This window comes from Dendropsophus ebraccatus, chromosome 10 (genome assembly GCF_027789765.1).
Source record: "Dendropsophus ebraccatus isolate aDenEbr1 chromosome 10, aDenEbr1.pat, whole genome shotgun sequence".
NCBI lineage: Eukaryota > Metazoa > Chordata > Amphibia > Anura > Hylidae > Dendropsophus > Dendropsophus ebraccatus.
The window spans coordinates 74,639,257-74,662,864 of record NC_091463.1 but is presented as its reverse complement, the minus strand read 5'-3'; the positions used below and the strand labels follow the sequence as shown (position 1 = coordinate 74,662,864).

The following is a 23,608-nucleotide window of genomic DNA, read 5'->3' as shown; positions in this document are numbered from 1 at the left end:
GCGCTCCATAGAGATATCCCTGTCCCTGCCCCCCCCCCCCCCCCCCCAATTAACCCTTGTGACCCTGGCCATGCAGCAGAGTGCCCCCTCTATATAGTGCAGCACCCTTTAGGACAGGGTTAGGGAACCTTGGCTCTCCACCTGCTGCAAAACTACAACTCTCATCATGTCTGGGATATCCAGACATGATGGGATGGGAGTTGTAGTTTTGCAACAGCTGGACAGCCAATGTTCCCCATCCCTGTACTGTGATATGTCCCCATGTCCTGCTGCCCAAGGTAGAGGGCTCCCTGTGCTGCTGCCCCCCTATATAGATCGCCCCCTGTAATGCCGAAGAGAAAAAAAACTGATGAAATAAACGTATGGAAACTGATATTTTCTGAAAAAAAGGATAGAAAACCTGATGACAAGTGATGGCTTTTTGGCATCAGTTGTGACATCAGTTGTGGTCAATATCTTTTAAAAAAACGGAAACAGATGCAACTAATATATGTAAACTAGGCCTAACAATATCTACATAAATCACTCACATTTTCCTAATACTAATATCTGAGTCCTTTAGGGGATCTAAAGCGCTAGTTGCTAACAATTTGCTAGTTAGCTAGACACTAGAGGCTGCATGCTATTACTACCCCATCCAAAGCCCCTATAACACGGGGCGATCAGAGGGAACAAGCGAGCGCTCGCTTGCTCCTTGTTTTCCGCTCACTGCAGGCTCTATTACACATGCCGACAGCGAGCAGGTAAGTGGGGGGGGGGGGGGCGATAAGCTGGGGGCTAAAGAGTGGCTTTATGCTAGAAAACGTAGCTTGCTCGACTTTTTGTTCTTACAGAAACAAAACATAAACCTCAATAATATTGTTCAAAAATGTTTATTCAAGATAAAAATTTAAAAAAAAAATTCAAAAACTGCTTTGTGGCCACTGGCAGCACGTAGGCGATTTATAAAATCATAGAAAAATACAAAATATACAAACTTTAAAAATGCTTTCTTAGAGGTTATTTTGTTATCTTTGCTCAGGGATTTCCTAACATCTTTGTAACAATTAAAAAAAATGCATCTACAGGTAAACATACAAAAAAAAAAAAAAAAAAAAAAAAAGGAATCAACTAAACATATAATTTTAATTTAAAATTCCTTACCTTTTGGTGTCTACAGCTCCTAACCATGTATCCATGGTTACAGACTACAAACTATGTGTAGTCTGATTCAACAGGAGGAAAAGAATATGACTTGAGGATCAGACTACACAGGCTTTGTTTGTAGTCTGTATCCATGGAGACATACAGGTCTGCATAGAAGCTGTAGACACCAATGGTGAACATATCATTGTATCGCATAAAACACTTTATTTAACACTATTGCACATGGTCTCCCTGTTTTACAGACACAATACTGCAGCCACAAACTTTGCATTGGTTAAAATCCACAGTTTTTTTCAGTGCTTTTAAAAATATTTTGGTTATTTCTAGCATCTGCATATTGCAGAGGGGTCGAATTTTACTCTATAGTCCAAGCGCTCTGGAGCCATTCTGCAATTTTACTGGCAATTTCCTACAAGACAAAAGAGAATATACTGAATATAGTATTCTATAATAAAGAACACATAAGTGTGCAGTGTTATGTAGCCTTCTGACCTCTCGAGCTTTCTGCAGGGATGGAGGATCAGAAGTGCGAGAAGGACCCATGTTTGCACAGTGGGCAGTCCCATTGATAAAGATGGCGATTTCTGAGTGAGATTGGTTCTTCAGTACACTGAGGGCGTGCCAAGGGTCTATGTCACCTGCAGGGGCAAAAATCTCTGTTAGGAAAATATTTAAAATCGCTGCATCATGCTTCACCCCCTGAGGTCCTGCATACACGACACAATGTATCAGTTATTTATGGAGTGTTCCTTTAAATATTTTTAGATACCATTCACAAAGATGATCCTGCTGGACTTGGGATGATCAGCTCCGTAATATTCATTGGTGAATTGCACTGACTGATGGACAGACTCTGTGGGGATCTGGAAGACTTCTGTGCAGAGATCCAGCTGAGACTTCAGGGTTATGAGTGTGGAGAATGGACATGAACTGTCCTCACAAGTCTGATCTGTGGTGGGAAGAGGTGATGAAGAGACTGGATTAAAAATATTGTTAACCCCTGGTGACCATGCCAACTTGGGGCCCTATAGCCTAAACTTTTTTTTTTTAAGGGATTATCCAGCGAAAATCTTTTTCTTTCAAATCAACAGAAAGTTTTATAGATTTGTAATTTACTTCTATTAAAAAATCTCAAGTCTTACCATACTTATCAGCTGCTGTATGCCCTACAGGAAATGTTGTTTTATTTTCAGTCTGACACAGTGCTCTCTGCTGCCACCTCTGGCCGAGACAGTAACTATCCAGAGCAGGAGAAGTATTCTACAGGGATTAAAGGGGTTATCCAGCGCTACAAAAACATGGCCAAGTTTCCCCCTACTATTGTCTCCAGTTCAGGTGCGGTTTGCAATTAAGCTCCATTCACTTCAATGGAACTGAGTTTCAAAACCCCACCCAAACTGGAGACAACAGTAGGGGGAAAGTGGCCATGTTTCTGTAGCGCTGGATAACCCCTTTAATAGAAAACCAAGACAAAGTTTCTGTCTCAGCCAAAGATGTCAGCAGAGAGTACTCTTTCAGACTGAAAATAAAACAACTAGAGATGAGCGAACCGGGTTCGAGTCGATCCGAACCCGAACGATCAGCGGGGGCTGCTGAAGTTGGATAAAGCTCTAAGGTTGTCTGGAAAACATGGAAACAGCCAATGACTATATCCATGTTTTCCACATAGCCTTAGGGCTTTATCCAACTTCAGCAGCCACCGCTAATCAAATGCAGAACGTTCGGGTTCGGATGGACTCGAGCATGCTCGAGGTTCGCTCATCTCTTAAAACAACATTTCCTGCAGGACATACAGCAGCTGATAAGTATGGGAAGACTTGAGATTTTTTAATAGAAGTAAATTACAAATCTATATAACTTTCTGATATCAGTTGATTTGAAAGAAAAAGATTTTCGCTGGATAACCCCTTTAATTGCATTCTAAGAGCCATAATCTTTAACCATATGAGAGCTCGATTTTTTTAGGGGATAAGTTGTATGTTTAACCCCTTAGCGACCCATGACGTATCTGATACGTCATGGTGCCACGGGGGGTGTTCAGAGCAGGGTCCTGCCGGGACCCCGCTCTGAACGGTGCTGTGCCTCTATTAGCTTTGCTCCGCACGTCCCTGGTGTCTAGTGGGATGGATCTCCCCCCCGCGATGCGATCGCGGGGGAGAGATCCGTTCTTCTGGCCGGCCCGGGCCTCAGCGTCGGAATGACGCTGATCCCGGCTTGGCAATAGATTGCTATGGCCTGCAGCAGGCCATAGCAATCTATCACCGATCTGATCGATCTTTGCTGTGTATATACACAGCATTGATCTCTATGAGAGATCAGTGCTGTCTATATACAAGTCCCCCAGGGGGGCTTCTAGTTACAGTAAAAATAAAAGTAAAAATGTTTTTTTATTAATAAAAAATCCCCTCCCCTATTAAAAGTCCAAATCACCCCCCTTTTCCCATTTTATAAATATAAATAAATAAACAAATAAATAAACATATTTAGTATCACCGCGCGTAATCGCCCGAACTATTAATTAATCACATTCCTGATCTCGCACGGTAAACGGCGTAAGCGCAAAAACATTCCAAAGTGGAAAATTGCGCATTTTTGGTCGCATCAAATCCAGAAAAATTTAATAAAAAGTGATCAAAAAGTCACATATGCGCAATCAAGGTACCGATAGAAAGTACATGTCATGGCGCAAAAAATGACACCTCATACTGCCCCATAGACCAAAGGATAAAAGCGCTGTAAGCCTGGGAATAGAGCGATTTTAAGGAACATATATTTGTTAACAGTGGTTTGAATTTTTTACAAGCCATCAAATAATATAAAAGTTATACATGTTACATATCAGTGTAATCGGAACGACTTGAGGAACATGCATAACAAGTCAGTTTTACCATAGGCTGAACAGCGTAATTGCAAAACTCCCCGAAATCAAAACAAATTCCTTTTTTTTTTTCAATTTGACAGCGCAAATGATTTATTTCCGGTTTCGCGCCATATATGGCATGAAAAAATAATGCCTGTCATTGCAAAGTACAATTGGTTTCGCAAAAAATAAAGGCTCATGTGGGTCTCTAGGTGAAAAAATGCAAGCGCTATGGACTTTTAAACATAAAGCGGAAAAAGCAAAAGTGCAAAAACGAAAATTGGCTTTGACCTTAAGGGGTTAATGGAATTTTGGGGTTCTTATAACTTACTGATTAACTTTTTTTTTCTTCTTTCTTTAAATTTTTCTCTTCTTTTACATTACAACAAAAAAACTACTTTTTTGTGTTGCAATTACACATTCTGACCTCTCCAGCTTTTTTTTATTTTTCCCATCTATAGACATTTGTGGGAGGTGATGAGCTGTAGTTATTATCAGTACCATTTTGGATACTATATATATATATTTTTTTACTTTTGATCGCTTTTTATTTCATATTTTGTGGGATATGTCATAACCAGAAAAACCTAATTCTGTCTTTTGACATTTCCTTTGTTTATAGTTTTCATCATGTGGCATCAATACCATTTTATTTTTCTTAATAGCTCAAACATTTCCACATGCAGAGATACCAAATGTTTGTAGTTTTATTTGTTAAGGAAAAAAAAAAAACATTCTTTAGAAATATAAATCCCCCTAATAAAATTCAAATGGTCCCATTACAGTTTTGTAATTCCCATAAGGAATTTGTGGATTACTATATCCCAATCATTAGATCACTTATACAGGACACTGCAATACTATTGCATTGCAGTGCGCTGTTTAATCACTACAGCTTGTAATTGGCTGCTTTTAGGGAACGTGGGTTGGTACTGAATAAAACTTGCCCCCCCCCCCCCTCCAAGGTAAAACAAAAGACATAGACTGCCAGCACTCACAGTAGCCAAACTCTGTGCACGTTTGGTAGTACCACTGCCGTTCCCCAACTCCAGTCGGACTTATTTGAGTATTCCTCAAGTCTGACAACGATTTTTCATGGGAGTTTTCCACACACTTCAGTCCTATGAAATCCATATACATCTGCCATAGACAAAAGATATAGATGTGGACTGTACCACATGACATGCTTTATCAATGCAGTAATTGTCATAGATCACACATCAATGCCTCCAAGCTGCAGAACTTACCGAATTGACCACTGTCAGTCCTTCATATGCGGATTCCGCACCGAGTATATGGTCACAAAGCTTCCTCACATCGCTGCCCGGGGACTCCATGTTGTATTGCACAGCTCCCATAAATATATCTGCCAGGTTCTGCACAAATTCTGCATAGTCTTCAGGGGCACGGAGGGGTGAACATGAAAAGAAGTCTTTCTCGAGTTTAGAGACGTTCCCTGAGTGAAGCATGGAGTCCACTTCTTTGAAGCTGTCCTTTACTCCGTCCAGACACTGGAAACGGGTCAAAATATAAATTATAAACAGTTTAATTATACTTCATTTAGTAGCAATATATATATAACCCTCAATGCTTTATATCAGCAAGTCAGCATTCCTTTCTTTCCTTTTAATGCTATTCCAGTCTTTGGGGTAGGGCATTTCATAGTTGGGCTGCTCTAACTGCAAAGAACCCTTTCACGCTTTGATATCTGAATCACCTCTCCTCCGCACTTAACCAGCCATACACTTTGAGTAACGGCCATTTGAATGTTAATTCATCCAACAGTTCTCTCTCCTATCCTCCCCATACACCTGAACCTTCATGTGTAGTCTATGGGGAGGGGTAGGCTGCAGCCTGAAAGTTCTTTCAAGAACAAAAGGGTTGGGTGGCAAAAATTCTGCATAACCAACCCCTCTATCCCTGACAGAGGGGCTCCGATTGGCTCCCTTTAATGGTGCAGTCAGATCACCGCTGCTACAATATTTCTATCAAATTTTTTGACTATAAGAGCGGAAAACAACATTGTTAAGAATGGAATAGGCGCATATCTAGTCTAAGAAGTCTAGGAATGTCACTGGCGTCACACCTTCAAGAACCTCTTATTTCAACAGCCTTCTGAAAACTTAAGTATCAAATATTTAATTTTTGTATTCATCTCCATCAAGGTCTTTGAGTAAAAAAGAAATTTTACCTCAAAAGTAACAATACTGCATTGATATAACAGATATATATTGGATTCTGTTACTTGTTTAGTAGTATGTTCATCCATGTGGCACATACAGTACCACTATTGGCTTTAAGTAGGCACTGACACTAAAAATAACTTTTAACATATCAAAAGTTATTGATCACAGCAGGACTCACTGCTGAGTGCCGCTCTGGGTGTTTCCCACAGGAGGCGGGTGCACTACATGGCCCATCTCCTGTGGGTGTTGTAAGCAGAGATGCTAGGCTAGAGTGATCTTGCATGCCCAGTGTACAGGCTTTGTATTAGCCAATGAGAGGACTGTGTCAGTGTAGGATCATCTCTTTGAGGTCATCTTAACGTGATGAGATGGTGCATTGTATTTGATCAAATGGTTTGCTAAGAACCTTATTTAAAAAAAAAATTATAGCAGTTTTGCCCCTCTAAATATCTATATTATGCATACGGCATGTCTTAGTAATTGCAGATTGCATCCCTTTGTTTGTGTCTGAAATTATTTTTAGTGACAGGTATGCTTTACATACTGATATAAGATGTAGCATTCTCTAGGCTTTACCTAGGATTAATACCACACCATCTTATGTAAGATTTGGCCTGCAGCCGCTACTAGACTGTATTCAGTATCCCCCTCTAGTGGTAGCTACTGGCAGCCAGAATTGTATCATGTAAATAAATGCACCAGAAAAAGCAATGATTATAGAACTATATTAAGGAACTGATCAGCCCTAAAAATGAATTTGAAGCATAATCTACATATAAGTCATCCATAGAGCAGAAAACTGGACCGTACCTTAGTGGATCCCCCAACGACTGGGTCTGACAAGCTCTGAGCCACTACCTGTAATAGGGAGAAGACGAGACTGACAAAGCTGCAATAGAATATTTTATACAATAGAATAATTCTATACATTAACATGGTCGATGACGGAATCTAGATAAGCCAGGTAGACTGTACACTATTAACCTTGTTATAATCGGTGAAGTCCAGCTCTGCTCTGACCGGGGCAGAGGAGGCCACAGCCGCATACACCAAGTGTGGGAACTACAAAGACAAGAAAGACACCAAAATTTAGTAGTATATTTAATAACATAAGAACATGGTCACACATGATAAATAATTCACTCATAGTAATAACTGTGTCATCAACGTATAATGCTTTCATCAATGAGCAATACATGGTTTCTCTACTATTCTTCTTGAAAATGTGAGTTATAGGCGCAGATGTTTTTGATTATCTGTAGTACATCTCAGCTTTGGACTTGAATATACAATGCATATTGGATGATATGTTGCTTACCATGTGCCCTATAGTATGGAGTGCACAATATCATACAGAAAGCAATACTATCCCAAATACATATTAAAAAGACCAACCTTCAGTCTAAACCAGGCAGAAAGGGATCCAGGGTAGGAGCCTCCAAAGCAGATCCAAGTGTTTTTTCGAGTCAGGTTATATTTCTGAGAGACGAATAGATGGAAAGAAGCCAGGTCTGCAAGCCTATGTAATAATACAAAATATTAAAATGGCTGTCTGAGGATACTTTTCCCTCCTGTTATATTAGGAAATTCATATATACATTATTATAGAGGAATAGGCTTAAAGTGAATGTACCAGAAGGTACATCGCTTTAAGATTTGTCCTGGCCTTAAGCACTGGCGTCGGGCCCGCCTCCAGTGTGACGTTCTGACCTCCCCTCTGTGGCGCGGCTCTATTAGAATCAATGGAGCTACGTCACAGAAGGGAGGGCAGAATGTCACACTGGGGATGGGCCCGACTCCACTGCTTCAGGCCAGGACGGTGACCGGAAATAGACCAGCACCGTGTGCAGGAACCGGGCCACGGTTCAATAAAAGGACCGCAGCACCGGCACCCCGGCGACGGTCTTTTTATCTAAAGATCTTAAAGTGGTGTACCTACTGGAACATTTGCTTTAAAGTGACTATGTACCCACAATCTGACCCCCCCAAACCACTTGTACCTTCGGATAGCTGCTTTTAATCTAAGATCTGTCCTGGGGTCCATTCAGCAGGTGATGCAGTTATTGTCCTAAAAAAAAATACTTTTAAACCCGTGCCCAACGGGCGTAGCTTAGAATATCTGTGCCCTAACTTTGCACCACCTCTCCGTCCCTCCTCCTCACCCTCTTCACAATTTTTCCTATTACTACTACTATTCCTTTGCAGAGAAAACTAAACAGGTGCCTTAACGATCTAGCCCATGTGCCGGTGTAACAGGCCAGAGTATACCTAGGCTAGATTATACCTCGGGGTATATTTCGGCCTAGGCCAATTCATACCCCCTCAGGCCATTTTATACCCCCATGAAATCAGTAGCATTGAGTGATATACACAAGAATTACTTCAACAATTTTTCAACATTTTATTGGGGATTTGGCTTTGTCTGCTGAGTTAAGTGAGAAGCTGCTGATGTAAATCTAAAAAATCTAAAAACATAGGAGGAGATTTATTAAACATGGGAGATTTATCAAATATGGTGTAAAGTGAAACTGGCTCAGTTGCCCCTAGCAACCAATCAGATTCCACCTTTCATTCCTCACAGACTCTTTGGAAAATGAAAGGTGGAATCTGATTGGTTGCTAGGGGCAACTGAGTCAGTTTCACTTTACACCATGTTTGATAAATCTCCCCCATGGTGTTAAGTGAAACTGGCTCAGTTGCCCCGAGCAACCAATTCACCTTTCATTTTCCAAAGAGTCTGTGACGAATGAAAGGTTGAATCTGATTGGTTGCCTCCCCCATAGGCCCTGTTCACACTGCTCTGCGTCGGAATCCCGCCGTGCTCAGTGTCATACTGTGAGTGAAGGAGTGAAGGCGTCCGCTTCCTCCTCTCTCCGCTCGAAGAAATGACATGTCATTTCTGTGAGCGGAGAGTGGTGGCAGCGGAGGACAGGGCGCCCTCTCCTTCACTCAAAGCAGCACACTGAGCACGGCGGGATTCTGAGGCGGAGTGCTCGCTGCGGAATTCAGACATTTTTGCTCAGTGTGAACGGGGCCATAGGGGCCATTTATCATTATGTTTTTGTTTTTTTGGCTAATAAGGAGATTTTGTGCACTTCATAAATACCTGCCCAAGACTTATTAAGGGTTTTGCTGTATTTTAAATCAGTTTTCAATGCATGCAAGGGAGAGTGTGTTTTTCTATTAACTAGTTTTAATTTTTTTTGCGCAAAATCCTACCCTAGCATAGCTTTGTAGCCAAGCTGTTTTAGACTGGGTTCCCATTAGTTTTTTGCAAAATGGATGAGAAAAAAGGAAGCATTTTTGTGCCTCCATTTTGATCAGTTTTTCCATTCCATAATAAAAAACGAATAAAAATTCATCCTTTTTTTTAGCGTACACAAATACTGTGATTGACCGCATTTTTGAGTACACTAAAAAAAGATGCGTTTTGATCTGTTTTTCGATCCATTTTTTTTTGTTGCAAAGAAGGATGAAAAAAACGGACTGCAAAAAACGCATAAATTGTGCAATAAATTTTGCAAGATGTATCAAGGCACTTGGGTCTAATGATGATTTTTGCGCAACAACCGTAAAATTTTGCACAGCCCATAAAAACCTCCACCTGCTTAAATAGTGCAGATGCAGCAGTGATGGGACAGCGCCACCTACTGTCAGCTCAATGTAAGCACTGTACTGTATTTCTCAAGAAGAGGAAGCAGCTGTGTGTCTGAGTATGATAAAAAAAAAATAAAAAAATCTGCGCACTTTTCAACAAATTAGAGATAAAGTGAAAAAACCAGTGAAGTGATAACATTATGACCTGGAGGGATATATTCTGGCCTAGCCTATTTTACACCCCCCGGTATAGAATATATCCCCTGGGGTATACTGTAGCCTGGGTCAGAACTGAGAAAAACAGTGACATGATAACTTGGAGGGATAATGTCTGGCGGGGTATATTGTGGCCTGGGCTAGACTGTCCCCAGGTTTATAGTATGGCCTAGGCTATATTACACCCCTGGGTATGAAAATATATCTATCCCCTGGGGTATACTGTGGTCTGGGCCAGGGGTGAAAAAACCAGTGAAGTAATAACAGTATGGCCCGGAGAGATATAGCATGGCCTAGGCTGTTTTACACCCCCAGGTATAGAGTGTTTCCCCGGGGTATACTGTGGCCTGGTTCGACATTAGATCGATATATTATGGCCTGGATGGGTATACTCTGGTCTAGGCTATGTTACACCCCAGGGTATAGTTTGGTCTAGGCTATTTTACACACCGGGTAGAGTTTGGCCTAGGCTATTTTATACCCCGGGGTATACTCTGGCCTAGGCCATTTTATACCCCGGGGTATATTCTGGCCTGGGGGGGTATAGTTTGGCCTAGGCTATTTTATACCCCGGGGTATACTCTGGCCTAGGCTATTTTATACCCCGGGGTATACTCTGGCCTAGGCCATTTTATACCCGGGTATAATCTGGACGGGGGTTAATCTGGCCTGCTACACCGGGCTCACACAGGTGAGGAATAGGAGACAATCTGCCTGGAGCATTCCTAATGATGAGGAGGGTGAGGAGGAGGGACAGAGAGGTTGTGCCAGCCTAATGCATACACAATCTAGGCCACGGGGCTGCAAGTTTAAAAGTTTTTTTTTTAGGACAATAACTGCATCACTTGCCGAACGGACCCCAGGACAGATCTTGGATTAAAAGCAGCTATCAGATTGTGGGTACAGAGTCGCTTTTAACTTTTGTGGTATGTAAAAAATGTATTGCCTTCCTGGTGTGCGAGATGAAAATGTGTTCATGAGGAGATACAGAACTTCAGCTAATCCCAAAGTGAGGATGTAAATCTTAATTTTATTCAGGCATCACTACAATAGAGAAATTACAAGAAGACTCACGCCAACGCAATTCAGCCCTTCATCATGGCCATCGCTAAGGGCCAGAAGTTGACATCTTCTTGCCTTTTATCTGTTGTAATGAAGCTTAGTTAAAATTTAGATTTTTATACCAATTCACTGGAGTTTTTGTATCTCTGCTGCCTGGTGATTGTGTTTTCCTGTACCTCCATGCAGATCCATGGATACTGAGTGTAAACTGTACTTACGCCTGCTGACTGGACAGGAACCGTATGGCTTCCAGGGTCAATCCATCTTGATTGATACTTGCTCCATAATAGCGATGTTCAAGGGACACTAGAAGTGCATGGTGCTTCTGAGCCAACTCAACATGTTCACCTACATTAAAGGTACATGTACTTAATAATTCTTTCTTATGGACAATCAATTAATGTGAAAAACACCAGGAAAGTACATATCAATGTGCAAGAGTTTTAGTAAGCTCTGGAAACAGTAGCATAGAACATTTGTTTTATACAGTAGTGGCCCAGTTCTTTCCATTTATTCAGAATGAAAAGGAACCAATCAGCCCAACTAGGCTGCTATGGTTCCCCGGAGCGCTGTATAAAGCAGCTGCTGCAGAAGCTGTATACCGGAGACAAAAAACGTTTTATTCCCCGAGCGAGCGACAGGCAGAGGTGGGGGGGCAGTCATCTGGGAGTATCCCCGTTTGTGTCTAGTCATTGCTCTTTGTAGAGAGGCCAGGACAGTGGTCTCCACTGTAGTCCATGTCTTTTTCTCATTTATTTCATCTAGTAGTGATGATGGGCGTCCCAATTGCTGGGCCATCTAGTAGCCGTTGTTCTTTTACCTTCATAGATTAACAAAGCAGGGGCATTCATCTTTCTATTGAAGAGAGCGAAAGGAGGAAGGTTTCAGCTACAGTAACCTGCCTCCCAGCCAGAGTATGGGCCCTATTCCAAAAAGCGATTAACTGCCAAATCAGGCCCATTATCTGCCGATCAGGCCGATCAAATCAGGCAGATATTATTCCGTGTAATAAAGGCAAAGATCAGCCAAAAACACCGGGGGAGCAGGGGTAAATATAAACTTTATTATTTTCTATGTAAAAAGCAAAGGCTCCACGGACATTGCTAACAATGTCTGTGCAGTCCTTATGCTCGATTATCAAGCTGTGTATAGGCTCGGTAAGCAAGTGCCGATCTAGCAGATCAGCACTTGTGTATAGTGCAATGTCAGATCGTCTAATATGGCCCTAACACTAGACTAAGGGCCCTATTCCACCGCACGATTATCGTTCAGATTATCGTTAAATCGTTCGAATCTAAACGATAATCGTTCGGTTGAAATGTAGTTAACGATTAACGACCGAACCAGAAATAGTTGATCGCTTTATAAGACCTGGACCAATTTTTATCGTTGCTCGTTTGCAAAACGTTTGCAAATCATTCGCATTGAATAAGACTTCGTTCGGTCGTTTGCAATAGATACGAACGCAATAGCGAATAAATAGCGAAGAAAAACAATCGCAATTACGATCAGAAGTAACGATTATCGTTCCATGGAAATGAGTGAACATTTTCAGGTCTTTCGCAATAGCGGTCGTTTGAGATCCTTAATCGTCAACGATTATGCAAACGATAATCGTCCGGTGGAATAGGGCCCTTAGCCTTCTGGATGTCTTCTGGACCACATAGAGAAGCCTTTTCTTAGGGGCCTATTCTACAGAGCGATAATCGTCCCGATCCGGACGATTTTCGCTCGGTGGAATAGAGACAACGATCAGCCAATGATCGTGTCATCGGCTGATCATTTATTTAGGTTCAAACCTAAAATCATCGGGCCCTGACCGCGCAACGCTGCGTGGAATAGCGATGTGCGGCAGGCGACCAACGATTTCACAAGCACCATGCTCTATCTAACCATGTTGCAGGTCTTCTCCTGCGCTCCTTCTTCCTCCAGTCCCGCGCACAGCCGCAGCTTTCGTGCGGACTGTCCTAGCTGACAGACCGTGGCCAGTGATTGGCTGAATGGTCTGTCAGCTCACACAGGCCGCACCAAAACTGCTGCTTCACCCGGGACCGGGAGAAAGAAGGAGCACAGGAGAAGACCTGCAACATGCTTAAGGTAAAGTATGGTGTTTAATTGACCGCTAAACGATTATTGGGCCGTGTAATAGGCCCAGTAAATAAGCGCCGATCTAGCAGATTGACACGCGTTTACAATATTGATTGGGCCCCCATTGGCCAGTGGAATAGGACCCTTAGGACTGCAGTATGGGGCAGAAAAGACTCAAGGAAGAAAAGGAGATCAGGGTAAGTACTAATCTATAACTGATTTACATTATGCTCAAAACGCAAGTTACATACTGGATAGATATAGGAAATAATGTGGCATGTAATGTACCAACCTGCTAAGACTGAGAATTCTGACTCTGCACTTTCTCCTCCAATATACAGGAAGACCGGTCCGTCAGGGCGCTTCCAAAATTCTTCATTTATCCAGTATCTCTACAGATGGTAAAACATTGGAGTATGTAAAAAAATCCCCTTGTGAATGGAATTGGCATAAATACCGTATTAAAGATGCTGGCCCATTGAAGCAACGCTCAAAATGCAAAGTCACCTGGGGCTTCACCTGATATCGTCAGAGTAAGATGCCAACAGATTTGGCCACTCTTTTCTGAAGGGTAAATTTATAAATGACCATGTAACATAGAGACACAATGGGTACTACAATATGGGAGCCATTCTTCGCACTCTGGTCAATAGAAGGGCCCCTCCTCCATGGTGTCCTAAAAGCACATATAGAAAGGCATAGGCCTAGACATTTCTGTGTGTAAAGAACAATAGGGTAATTCCTCTTAGGGTGCATTCACACTATAGAATCCCACTTGAATCTCGGCCCGTCCTTTAGACACCATTCTATGCTCAGGCGGATTCCACCGTCTGCCCACAGAATTGACATGTCTATGGGACGGGTGGAGATTCAAGCAGGAGCGCAGGGGCAAGCGGCAGAATCTGCAAGGAGTTCTCTGCGCAGATTCTGTAGTGTGAACGCACCCTTAAGCTAAAAAAAAAAAAAAAAAAAATCAGCAATATTAATACTGGTCATGAATGCAGTTTGTGGGAAATGTGTTTTACAGTTACTTTCTTTAAATTAACCTATGAATGTCACATGACAACCACATTACGTTCTGGATACCTATAAATATAGTCAGACGTTCCTGTAAAATACAATGAGTGGTTTTGCTTACTTGTTTATAGGTGGCATTATTTCTCCGGTTGAAGTGGTCGAGAGGCTGTGTGAGGTAGCCTTCTATTGGGGGCACATAAAAGGAAGCACCCCTTGGAAATCCAAAGCGGCTATAAAAGGATTTCAAGTTCTCAACCTCTCGCAGTTGATGGATTTTCTTACGAATCTGTCTTTGGTTCCAGGCTGAAAAAACAAAACTGTTTGTTAAAGGGGTGTTTCCTAGCCATAGAATGGGGAATAATGAGATGATTGGTGTGTGTGTGTGTGTGGGGGGGGGGGGGGGGGGGGGGGGGGGTGTCCTGATATTAGAACCCTCACTAATCCTGAAAACAGGTCTCTAAAATAAACAGTGCTCACTCCTCAGACAGTGTGTAGTGTCCCGGTACAGGTATTTCACTAAGTCCTATGTCACCCGGGTAAAGGTAACTCTGTCAGGGGATGAAGCTGCCTTTAGCACTTTCACCACTTGGTGTCTCACTCTCCCCTTTCTGTTTGTCTCCACTGACACCACTACACTGTCTCCACTAACGAGAGTTTAGACCCGGTCACCCATATAAAAGGATAGTTAGTTCCTGGTGGGAGGTCTTTTGCTAGTGGATGGCGGAGAAGGAGACAGCCAGAGAAAGTGACTCTTGCTAAGATGCGCTGCTAAGCCCAAAGGAGGGGTAAGTGTCCTCTAGGGAAACCTTGTCCACTCCAGGGATCCTTTTCCAGTTTTCTCAGGACAATCTACCAGAGTCAAGGGACTGATCCACACTAAGACAAAGAGCACAAGCTGAAGTAGCTTACTGATCATGCACAGCTACCTTGGGAGGTTTTGAGGAGTCTGCTACACCTAGTTGTATAGGCCTGAGTCTTGTACTATCCAACGTGGGACTCTCTGAACTGACAAGGCAATCTTTTATAAACATGAGTATTCTTTCACGCTAAGTATTCTCTCTACACTAATCCCGGCAGAGTACACTTCAAGGACCCAAATACGATCCTTATACCTTTCCTTGCCGCACTTGCACCTACACCTTGTTGGGTGGTGGGTATCACCTCCGTGACAAGTGCAAAAACACCAGAACCCACCTGCTGCAATAACATCTCAGTACCCTGGGCCACGGCAAGTGCTCCATTCATGTTTGGCGGTTGAACATTTCTGAGCCCAGTGCTCAACAATGTTAAGCAGTCACATAGAGAATGAGTTGTCCACTTGACACTTCATTTTGTAGAAGGTGGACAGACATTTAGGGAGTGGAAGACGACCAGCTGAGGAGCTGGACTGTGTATGACAGAGCCCATGGCCGGCGTTAGGGGGGGGGCAAGCAGGGCAAATGCCCAGGGCCCCCATCCCCCAGGGGCCCCCTAACGCAGTTCCAGTAGGAGAGGAGAGCACAGACAGCGTCCTGCAGCGTCTGGCAGTGATCCCCGGCTGCTGCCATCAGGGGTCACGCAGAGGCTGCAGGACGCTGGGCTGGTGTCTGCTCCGTGTGTGTAGCTCCCCCTCCCCCTCCCCCTCCCTCCAGCTCCTCTCTGCACGTGACTTCCTGCTCTGGTGTGGAGCTGTCGGGACGATGGAGGAGAGGGCTGCCGGGTGAGGATGAGCGCCTGCTGCTGCTGCAAGGTACATGAGGGGGATGCACCACTACAACCAGCATGCTAGAGGGGGTAAGTATTCTGTACATGTAGTGTGTAATGTGTATGAATGTAGGTGTATAATGCATGAATGTAGTGTGTGTTACATGTCCTGTGTATAGTGTGTGGACTGGATGGGTTGTATCTGTATAATGTGTTTTCATGGATGTGTGTGTGTGTATATATATATATATATATATATATATATATATATATATATATATATAATGGTGTGTATATATATATATATATATATATATATATATATATAATGGTGTGTGTATATATATATATATATATATATATAATGGTGTGTGTATATATATATATATATATATATATATATATATATATATAATGGTGTGTGTATATATGTGTATATATATATATATATATATATATATATATATATATATATATATATATATATTGGTGTGTATATATATATATATATATATTGGTGTGTATATATATATATATATATAATGGTGTGTGTGTATATATATATATATATATATATATATAATGGTGTGTGTGTATATATATATATATATATATATATATATATATATATATATATATATAATATTAGTGTGTGTGTGTATTAGCACTGCTGACTCCAAGTGTTGAGGTGAATAGACTGTATATAGGAGCTGCAGCCATTCTCTGGCCTCATCAGTCCCATGTAATTGCTGCAGGTGACCACTGAGGCCGCTGATTGGCTGCAGCTCCTATGTATATAAGTCAATACGGTGAGAAAAAAAAATAAGGTGGTATTCAGTCCTTAGGTGGTGGTCACTGTATGGCGGTAATATTGGTCTGTATATAGAGTCATTATGTGGCGGTCACTCTTTGGCATTAATATTGCTCTGTATATAGTGTATATATAGTCATTACTGCCATAGATTGACTACCACATAATGACACTATATACAGACCAATATTACCGCCATACAGTGACCACCACATAATGACTATATACACTATATACAGACCAATAGTACAGCCATAGAGTGATCGCCACATAATATTGGTCTGGATACAGAGTCATTATGCAGTGGTCAATCTATGGCGGTAATATTGGTCTGTATATAGTGTGTATATAGAGTTATGTGGCGGTCACTCTATGGCGGTAATATTGGTCTGTATATAGTGTGTATATAGAGTTATGTGGCGGACACTATGGCGGTAATATTGGTCTGTATATAGTGTGTATATAGAGTTATGTGGTGGTCACTGTATGGCAGTAATATTGGTCTGTATATAGAGTTATTATGTGGAGGTCAGTCTATGGCGGTAATATTGGTCTGTATATAGAGCCATTATGCGGTGGTCACTCTTTGGCAATAATATTGGTCTGTATAAAGTGTCATTATGCGGTGGTCACTCTTTGGCATTAATATTGGTCGGTATATAGTGTATATATAGTCATTACTGCCATAGATTGACCACCACATAATGATATTGCCAAATTGCCGCCATACAGTGACCACCACATAATGACTCTATATATAAACTATATACAGACCAAAAGTACAGCCATAGAGTTACAGACACATAATATTGGTCTGTATACAGTGTATATAGAGTCATTCATTATACAGTGGTCAGTCTATAGCGGTAATATTGGTCTGTATATAGTGTATATAAAGAGTCATGCGGTGGTCACTCTATGGCGGTAATATTGGTCTGTATATAGTGTATATAAAGTCATTATGGGGCGGTCACTTTATGGTGGTAATATTGGCCTATATATAGTGTGTTTTCTTCAATAACGGTATGGAGGCAATATTTGGTCCTGATTATAGTGATTTTTTTATTTTATTTTTTTAATGCAATTCATATAAATAGTTCTTGTGTTTACACCACTAGCGGCAGTCCTGGCATGTAGTGGCAGTCCCATAATGTAGCGGCAGTCCCAGAATGTAGCGGCAGTCCCAGAATGTAGGGGCAGTCCTGCCATGTAGGGGCAGTCCCATAATGTAGGGGCAGTCCCATAATGTAGGGGCAGTCCTGACATGTAGCGGCAGTCCTGACATGTAGCGGCAGTCCCGACATGTAGCGGCAGTCCCGACATGTAGCGGCAGTCCCGACATGTAGCGGCAGTCCCGACATGTAGCGGCAGACCCATAATGTAGCTGCAGTCCTGACATGTAGCGGCAGTCCTGGCATATAGCGGCAGTCCCGGCATGTAACCTTCTGAACTGAGTTAGGCTAGGTTCACACTGCGTTTTCAGCATCCGTTTAACGGATCCGTTTTTTTTTAACGTCCAGAAAAATAGGGTCAGCAAAGTTTTTTGGTCCGTTTTGGTCCGCCAAAAAAAACGGATCCGTTTTTTTTATAATGGAAGTCAATGGAAAAACGGATGCACACAAATGAATCCGTTTTTTGCAATCCGTTTTTCATGCGTTTTTTGAAAAAAACGGATGCGTTAAACGGATGCTGAAAACGCAGTGTGAACCTAGCCTAAGGGCCCTAATACATGGAGCGAAAATTGTCCGAATCAGGACGCTATCGCTCTGAGAGGACACTGGGGAACATAATCAGGTAGTATATATCACAGACAAGGCCTGAGGACACCGGGGGACCTTAATCAGGTAGTATATATCTTTATTGTTTACTATATACAGCAAGGATTGCACACACATCACTAATGATATACTGTATATATACACATAGGGGGGGAAATTTATCAAACATGATGTAAAATGAAACTGGCTCAGTTGCCCCTAGCAACCAATCAGATTCCACCTTTCATTACTCAGATTCTAAGATGGTGGAATCTGATTGGTTGCTAGGGGCAACTGAGCCAATTCTTCTTTACACCAGTTTGATAAATCTCCTCCATAGCTTTTGCTGTAGTAGGCTCTCTAAGCGAGCTCCATTCTACCAGATTGGCGCTCACTTCTGCAGAATATCAGGCCGTGTAATACGGCCTTAAAAGTGGCCGTACACTTCCAATAACTGCTGGCTGAACATTCCTTCAGCTGACAATTATCTCTCCCATCCAGTCCCGTCCTCCCCATACACAGAAATTTGGCACATCTGAGTGTTCCTGTGTTCTCTATGAGAGGGGAAAGCCATAGCCATACAGATCTGATGCCGGCTTATCTCTCTGAGAACAAAGAGGTTGGGCGTTGATTTTCCATCAAGCTCGACCCCCTATGTCCACTGATATCATCTGTCAGAGGACTGTCCAGAGAGCCCCATACACCTTACGCTGATGGCCGAACCCACCAGGAGCAACAGGTACCACCAACAAAAGAGTAACATGTATGGGGACCTTAAATTGTTGCTAAAATATTTCAGCATTTGGGGCCCCACCTTTAACTTTGCCCAGGGCCACATCTAGTCTAAAACCGGCCCTGACCGAGCCCATTGGTCAGCACTAGAAATCATCTGAAAAAAGTTAAACAGTTGCTAACTCCCAACTATTTGGTACAGAGGAGTAAACTAGATGGGGGAGGGAAGCTCTTTCCTGTACAAAGTCTAGAGGTGTCCAGATCACTGTCCAAACAAAAAACTGGTGTGTCTCTTGGATTAATAACGCTACAGGCTATTTATTTTCCGTACCAACAAAACCTCTCTTCTAAACTGCAAGAAACCCCAACCATTTCTCTGATAGATGAGACCCATGTTTATTAGCGGTAGACATTGATTATAAGATTATTCTATGTGACCACTGATAAAGTGTGAATGGTGGTACTGGGAATATAGATGCTTGAACTGCACCTAGAATGTGTGAAAAGGGAAGGGAAGAGAGTAAGCCCTTCTCCTATTACAATTCACTGGACTTTGCTTGAGACTCTGTTGAAGGGTACTAAGCCCCCTCCTCATTACACACCTATAGCAATATGTTCTGTACGTATTCATAATCCTGGATTAAACATATTATGTCACTGTTCCTGCAACCCCATTCCCCTTGGGGTTATACTATTGTGTTGTGCAAAGAATTCTGCAACCTACATGTTGACTTGTGCAACTTTGCAATCTGTATAAGAACGAGGAAGTTGTGGCAGATAGTACAAGCTTGAATAGGTGGGCTCTCTCGGGGATATCAAAGTCTGGAACCCCAGTAAAAGGTTTTACTACAATTTAAAGTGTACCTGTTGGTATAAAAAATGTCAAAGGTTCTAATTGGTCCGGGTTTGAGTGTTCACACCTGAACCAATCAGGAGATGCAGCTCGTCTACTCTCCGCTCTGAATTAAAAAAGAGAGTTTAACTTATAATGGGCTCCTATGGAGCCTGACTTTTTTTTTTTATATTAAACTCAGAGTGGGGAGAAAATGCGCTGCATCGTGTCTTCTCCTGGCTCCGATCAGTATGGGTCTAAACATTCAGACCCGGACCAATAAAAACTTTTGACATGTCTCTATGACATACCATCAAACGAATGGTCCAACAGCACCAGTTGTAGAGAGTCATCTTCCTATCAGTAGATATGGGACGCACGCCAAAGCGTCTCCAATCCCAAGTGAAGACTATACAACACCAGCAAAGAAGTTGTCCGACAGCATCCAGTCGTGCACATGTGATGAAATTTATTCAGGCATGATAGCGGTCCCATAGCGGTCGAACCCATAGACCCATAGCAGTCGAAACATTGCCACTGTGTATGTTTGCGTGAATAAGTTTCATCACATTTGCACTACTGGATGCTGTCGGACAACTTCTTTGTCTCTATATCATGTCAAAAGTTTTTTTATAACAAGAGGTAGACTTTAAGAAAATTTACTGTTTAACTGTAACGTCTGTATTGTCGTCTTACAGATGACTTTTTACACTTGTATTATTGGCTTGTACGAATGTCACAAGTAAGTTTTGGTTGCAACTTTGAAAATGTAAAAAAAAAAAATCCATATAGACAGGTCTGACCTGAGGTGGATCTTTTCTTCCAAGGCTTTCTTTTATTTTATGTGTCTGGCCTCCTTTATTCAACGTAAGTGAACCGCCCAGTATACAGTCATGTACCTGTGTTGCTTCCTCTTAGATCACGAGTTGCAGGAAGCCAAGCAGGAAACTCTGTCATTCAAACATGAAGAATGCTCCGTCCAGACATGATCAGCTCTAGAACCTGATCTCCTGACCTCCTGACCTACAGCCAGCTTATGACTAGTCAGATTCCTCCCCGCAGCCCTGAAGGTGTCACCAGTGTATTACAGGGACTGTTAGGCTGAGTTCACACTGGCATAATAATACCGACACTTTTGTGCAGTGCGGTCAGGACGTGCAGCTATACTATAGATGTGACCCCAGCCTCATAATGATAGGATTAGGTATAGCGGGTACAGAGGTGGAAGTAACATAAACTTCAGTCACTACAGTGTTATTTCTACCGGCGTGAAACAATAGGATGATGAACATTCATCTCCAGCCGTGCCAAGCTGCGGAAGTCATACATGTTTTCAGGATGGAGAGTTAGAACATTTCGAGGGGCAGTACATTGAGACGAGAAGAAAGTAATAAGTATTGTACTCACCCCCATCTGCCCCACCCAGGAGCAGGACAAGCAGAAGCTGCAGCCCCAGGCCGATCATTGCAGGAAGGCGAGAGGAGAAAGAGTGCAGCTTCCTACTCACAGCGGCTGCTATGTCTCACAGTCACATGACGCCTCCTGTCACATGACTCCTCCAACTTTTTACTGGCTCCACAAGTTGCAGACTCAGCTTCTGTTTTCGCTTTAGAAGCAGATGGCACATGACTGGATGTTTAACCCTTCACCACACAGAACTTCTTCTATTTTATATGTAAAGTGACTTTAGTGACCAGTGCATAGGTTATTCTAACTCCCCACTCAGAATGCAGGCAGATCTGTAACCGTGTGAGTATATCCGAAATGCATTCAGAAATAAAATTAAAAAAAAAGTAAAAAATTATATCTTATATGTTCCCCTGAAAATTATATTCACAGAGATTAAACACTAGCATATATATACTTTTACATGGTACCCCTAGAAAATACATATATCTCATACAGCTGTCTTGATGGAAAACTAGAAAAAAAAAAATTCATAGAAAAATATCATACTAGATCCCAGAATTAAAAAAATAAAATAAAAAATGGCAGCATCTTAGAGTATGTTCATATAAAGTCCCATACACTATTTTGTGTTTGCTCCAGTGGATTTATGAAGAGGCACGTGCCAGCACATCTGAGGCCGCCATGCCAGCGCCAAGCTGGTGCAGATTGTATCCAATGCGAGGAAGCTGCACATCTAAGAATAAAGTGTACATCTTGGGGTGCAAGCAGGAGTTCAACCCTGGTCAGAAGTCCACACCGTAGACCAGTGATGGTGAACCCTGGCTCTCCAGCTGTTGCAGAACTACAACTCCCATCATACCTGGGCAGCCAAAGCCATAGCGTTGGTTTCTCATGCTTGACCATCACTGCCATAAACACTTGGAGATCATTGCAGGACACAGAATTAGTGCAGCAAAAAGGAGCTTCATGGCATTAAAGTGTTTTTGAGAGCAATGTTTCAGCCGCCTCATGCAGCCATTTTCAAGTGTAGATTATAGCTATAATTTATACCTGGGTCCAGATGTAAACTATAATAAATCTTGTATCTTCCGTCTCATATGGTGAGCAGGGCTTTGCTCAATAATTTACACATTTTAATGGTCTACGCTTGATAAATGCCCCATCTATGTTTTATTTGTAAGGCAGAATAGTGGGGTAGACTATATTGTTCTGTTCTGTGAAAAAAAAAACATATAATGGGCATTCCTCATCATAACGCAGAATACCTTTTAATAGCTTTCAATGTGTACATGGGATTCTATATACCCTCTTAGGGGCTGAACTGCAGAAGGAACTGTTTTTGAAGGGTTATTTACTGATAAAAATTTTACTTTAGGGGCTGTAGTGGAACAAGTTGTACAACAAAGTCTCCTTCCTGAATTCACTTTTCTACCATCGCATCCAAGCTCTCCGCTCCATTGAACGCAGAATTCTGTAACATAGACGCCTCTGTGTTCACTGAACCCGCGTGTGATGCAAGTAAATGTATAACACCAGTGGTGTAGACTATCACATAGCAGAATGGCATATCACTGGTCCTGAGAATGAGGGGTCTAGAGGGGAATGATAAATCAGTACTACAGCCCCTTCATCCTGAGGACTGATTGGGGTCCCAATCAGGGCCGTTTTAATACATTGGTGGGCCCAGTGCACAGCCCTCAAGAGTGGGCCCCCCCTTACCTTTCGGCACATTGTATAATGTACTGAATTTGCCCCCAAACTGTATCAAGAGCCCCAATACATACAGTAGTTACCTTATAACACTATTTCCACCATACAGTGATTACATATTACATAAAAACTGCACTAAACAAAACAGAAAGATATCACCAATGATACCATTACATAATACCGCCACATCATGACCCCTAACACTACAACCCTATAACAGAGTGCAGTTACATCCAGTGATTCACCGGGGGCGTCTTCTCCAATCAGAGTCTGTCACCTTTTCTCTTTCTCTCTATCCAGCCTGGGCCACCATGAAGTCTTCTCCTGGCTGTGAATCTTCTCTCCAGAATCTGCCAGACAAATATTTTAGGCTCCAACACATACAGTAGTTAGGTCCCTTGTACCCCTATACAGTAGTTACACTCCTCTGTACCCCTACATAGTTACACCCCTCTGTGCCTCTATAGTTTTAAAGGTGTAGTGCGGCGGTAAAAAATTATT

General features: G+C 42.2%; 1 protein-coding gene across 1 annotated transcript; it reads right to left on the bottom strand.

Annotated features, from left to right (window-relative positions):
* Positions 1 to 882: 882 nt before the first annotated feature.
* PRSS16 (serine protease 16) lies at positions 883 to 21,517 on the bottom strand. The gene is made up of 12 exons (XM_069986704.1): positions 21,395 to 21,517; positions 14,294 to 14,475; positions 13,448 to 13,547; positions 11,286 to 11,415; positions 7,588 to 7,711; positions 7,177 to 7,254; positions 7,003 to 7,050; positions 5,254 to 5,517; positions 5,005 to 5,146; positions 1,916 to 2,095; positions 1,639 to 1,784; positions 883 to 1,555 (listed from the first exon to the last, which is right to left on the bottom strand). The coding sequence occupies exons 1-12, from the start codon at positions 21,450 to 21,452 to the stop codon at positions 1,502 to 1,504; spliced, it is 1,506 nt and encodes a 501-aa protein (XP_069842805.1). The 5' UTR covers positions 21,453 to 21,517; the 3' UTR covers positions 883 to 1,501.
* Between the last annotated feature and the right edge of the window lie 2,091 nt (positions 21,518 to 23,608).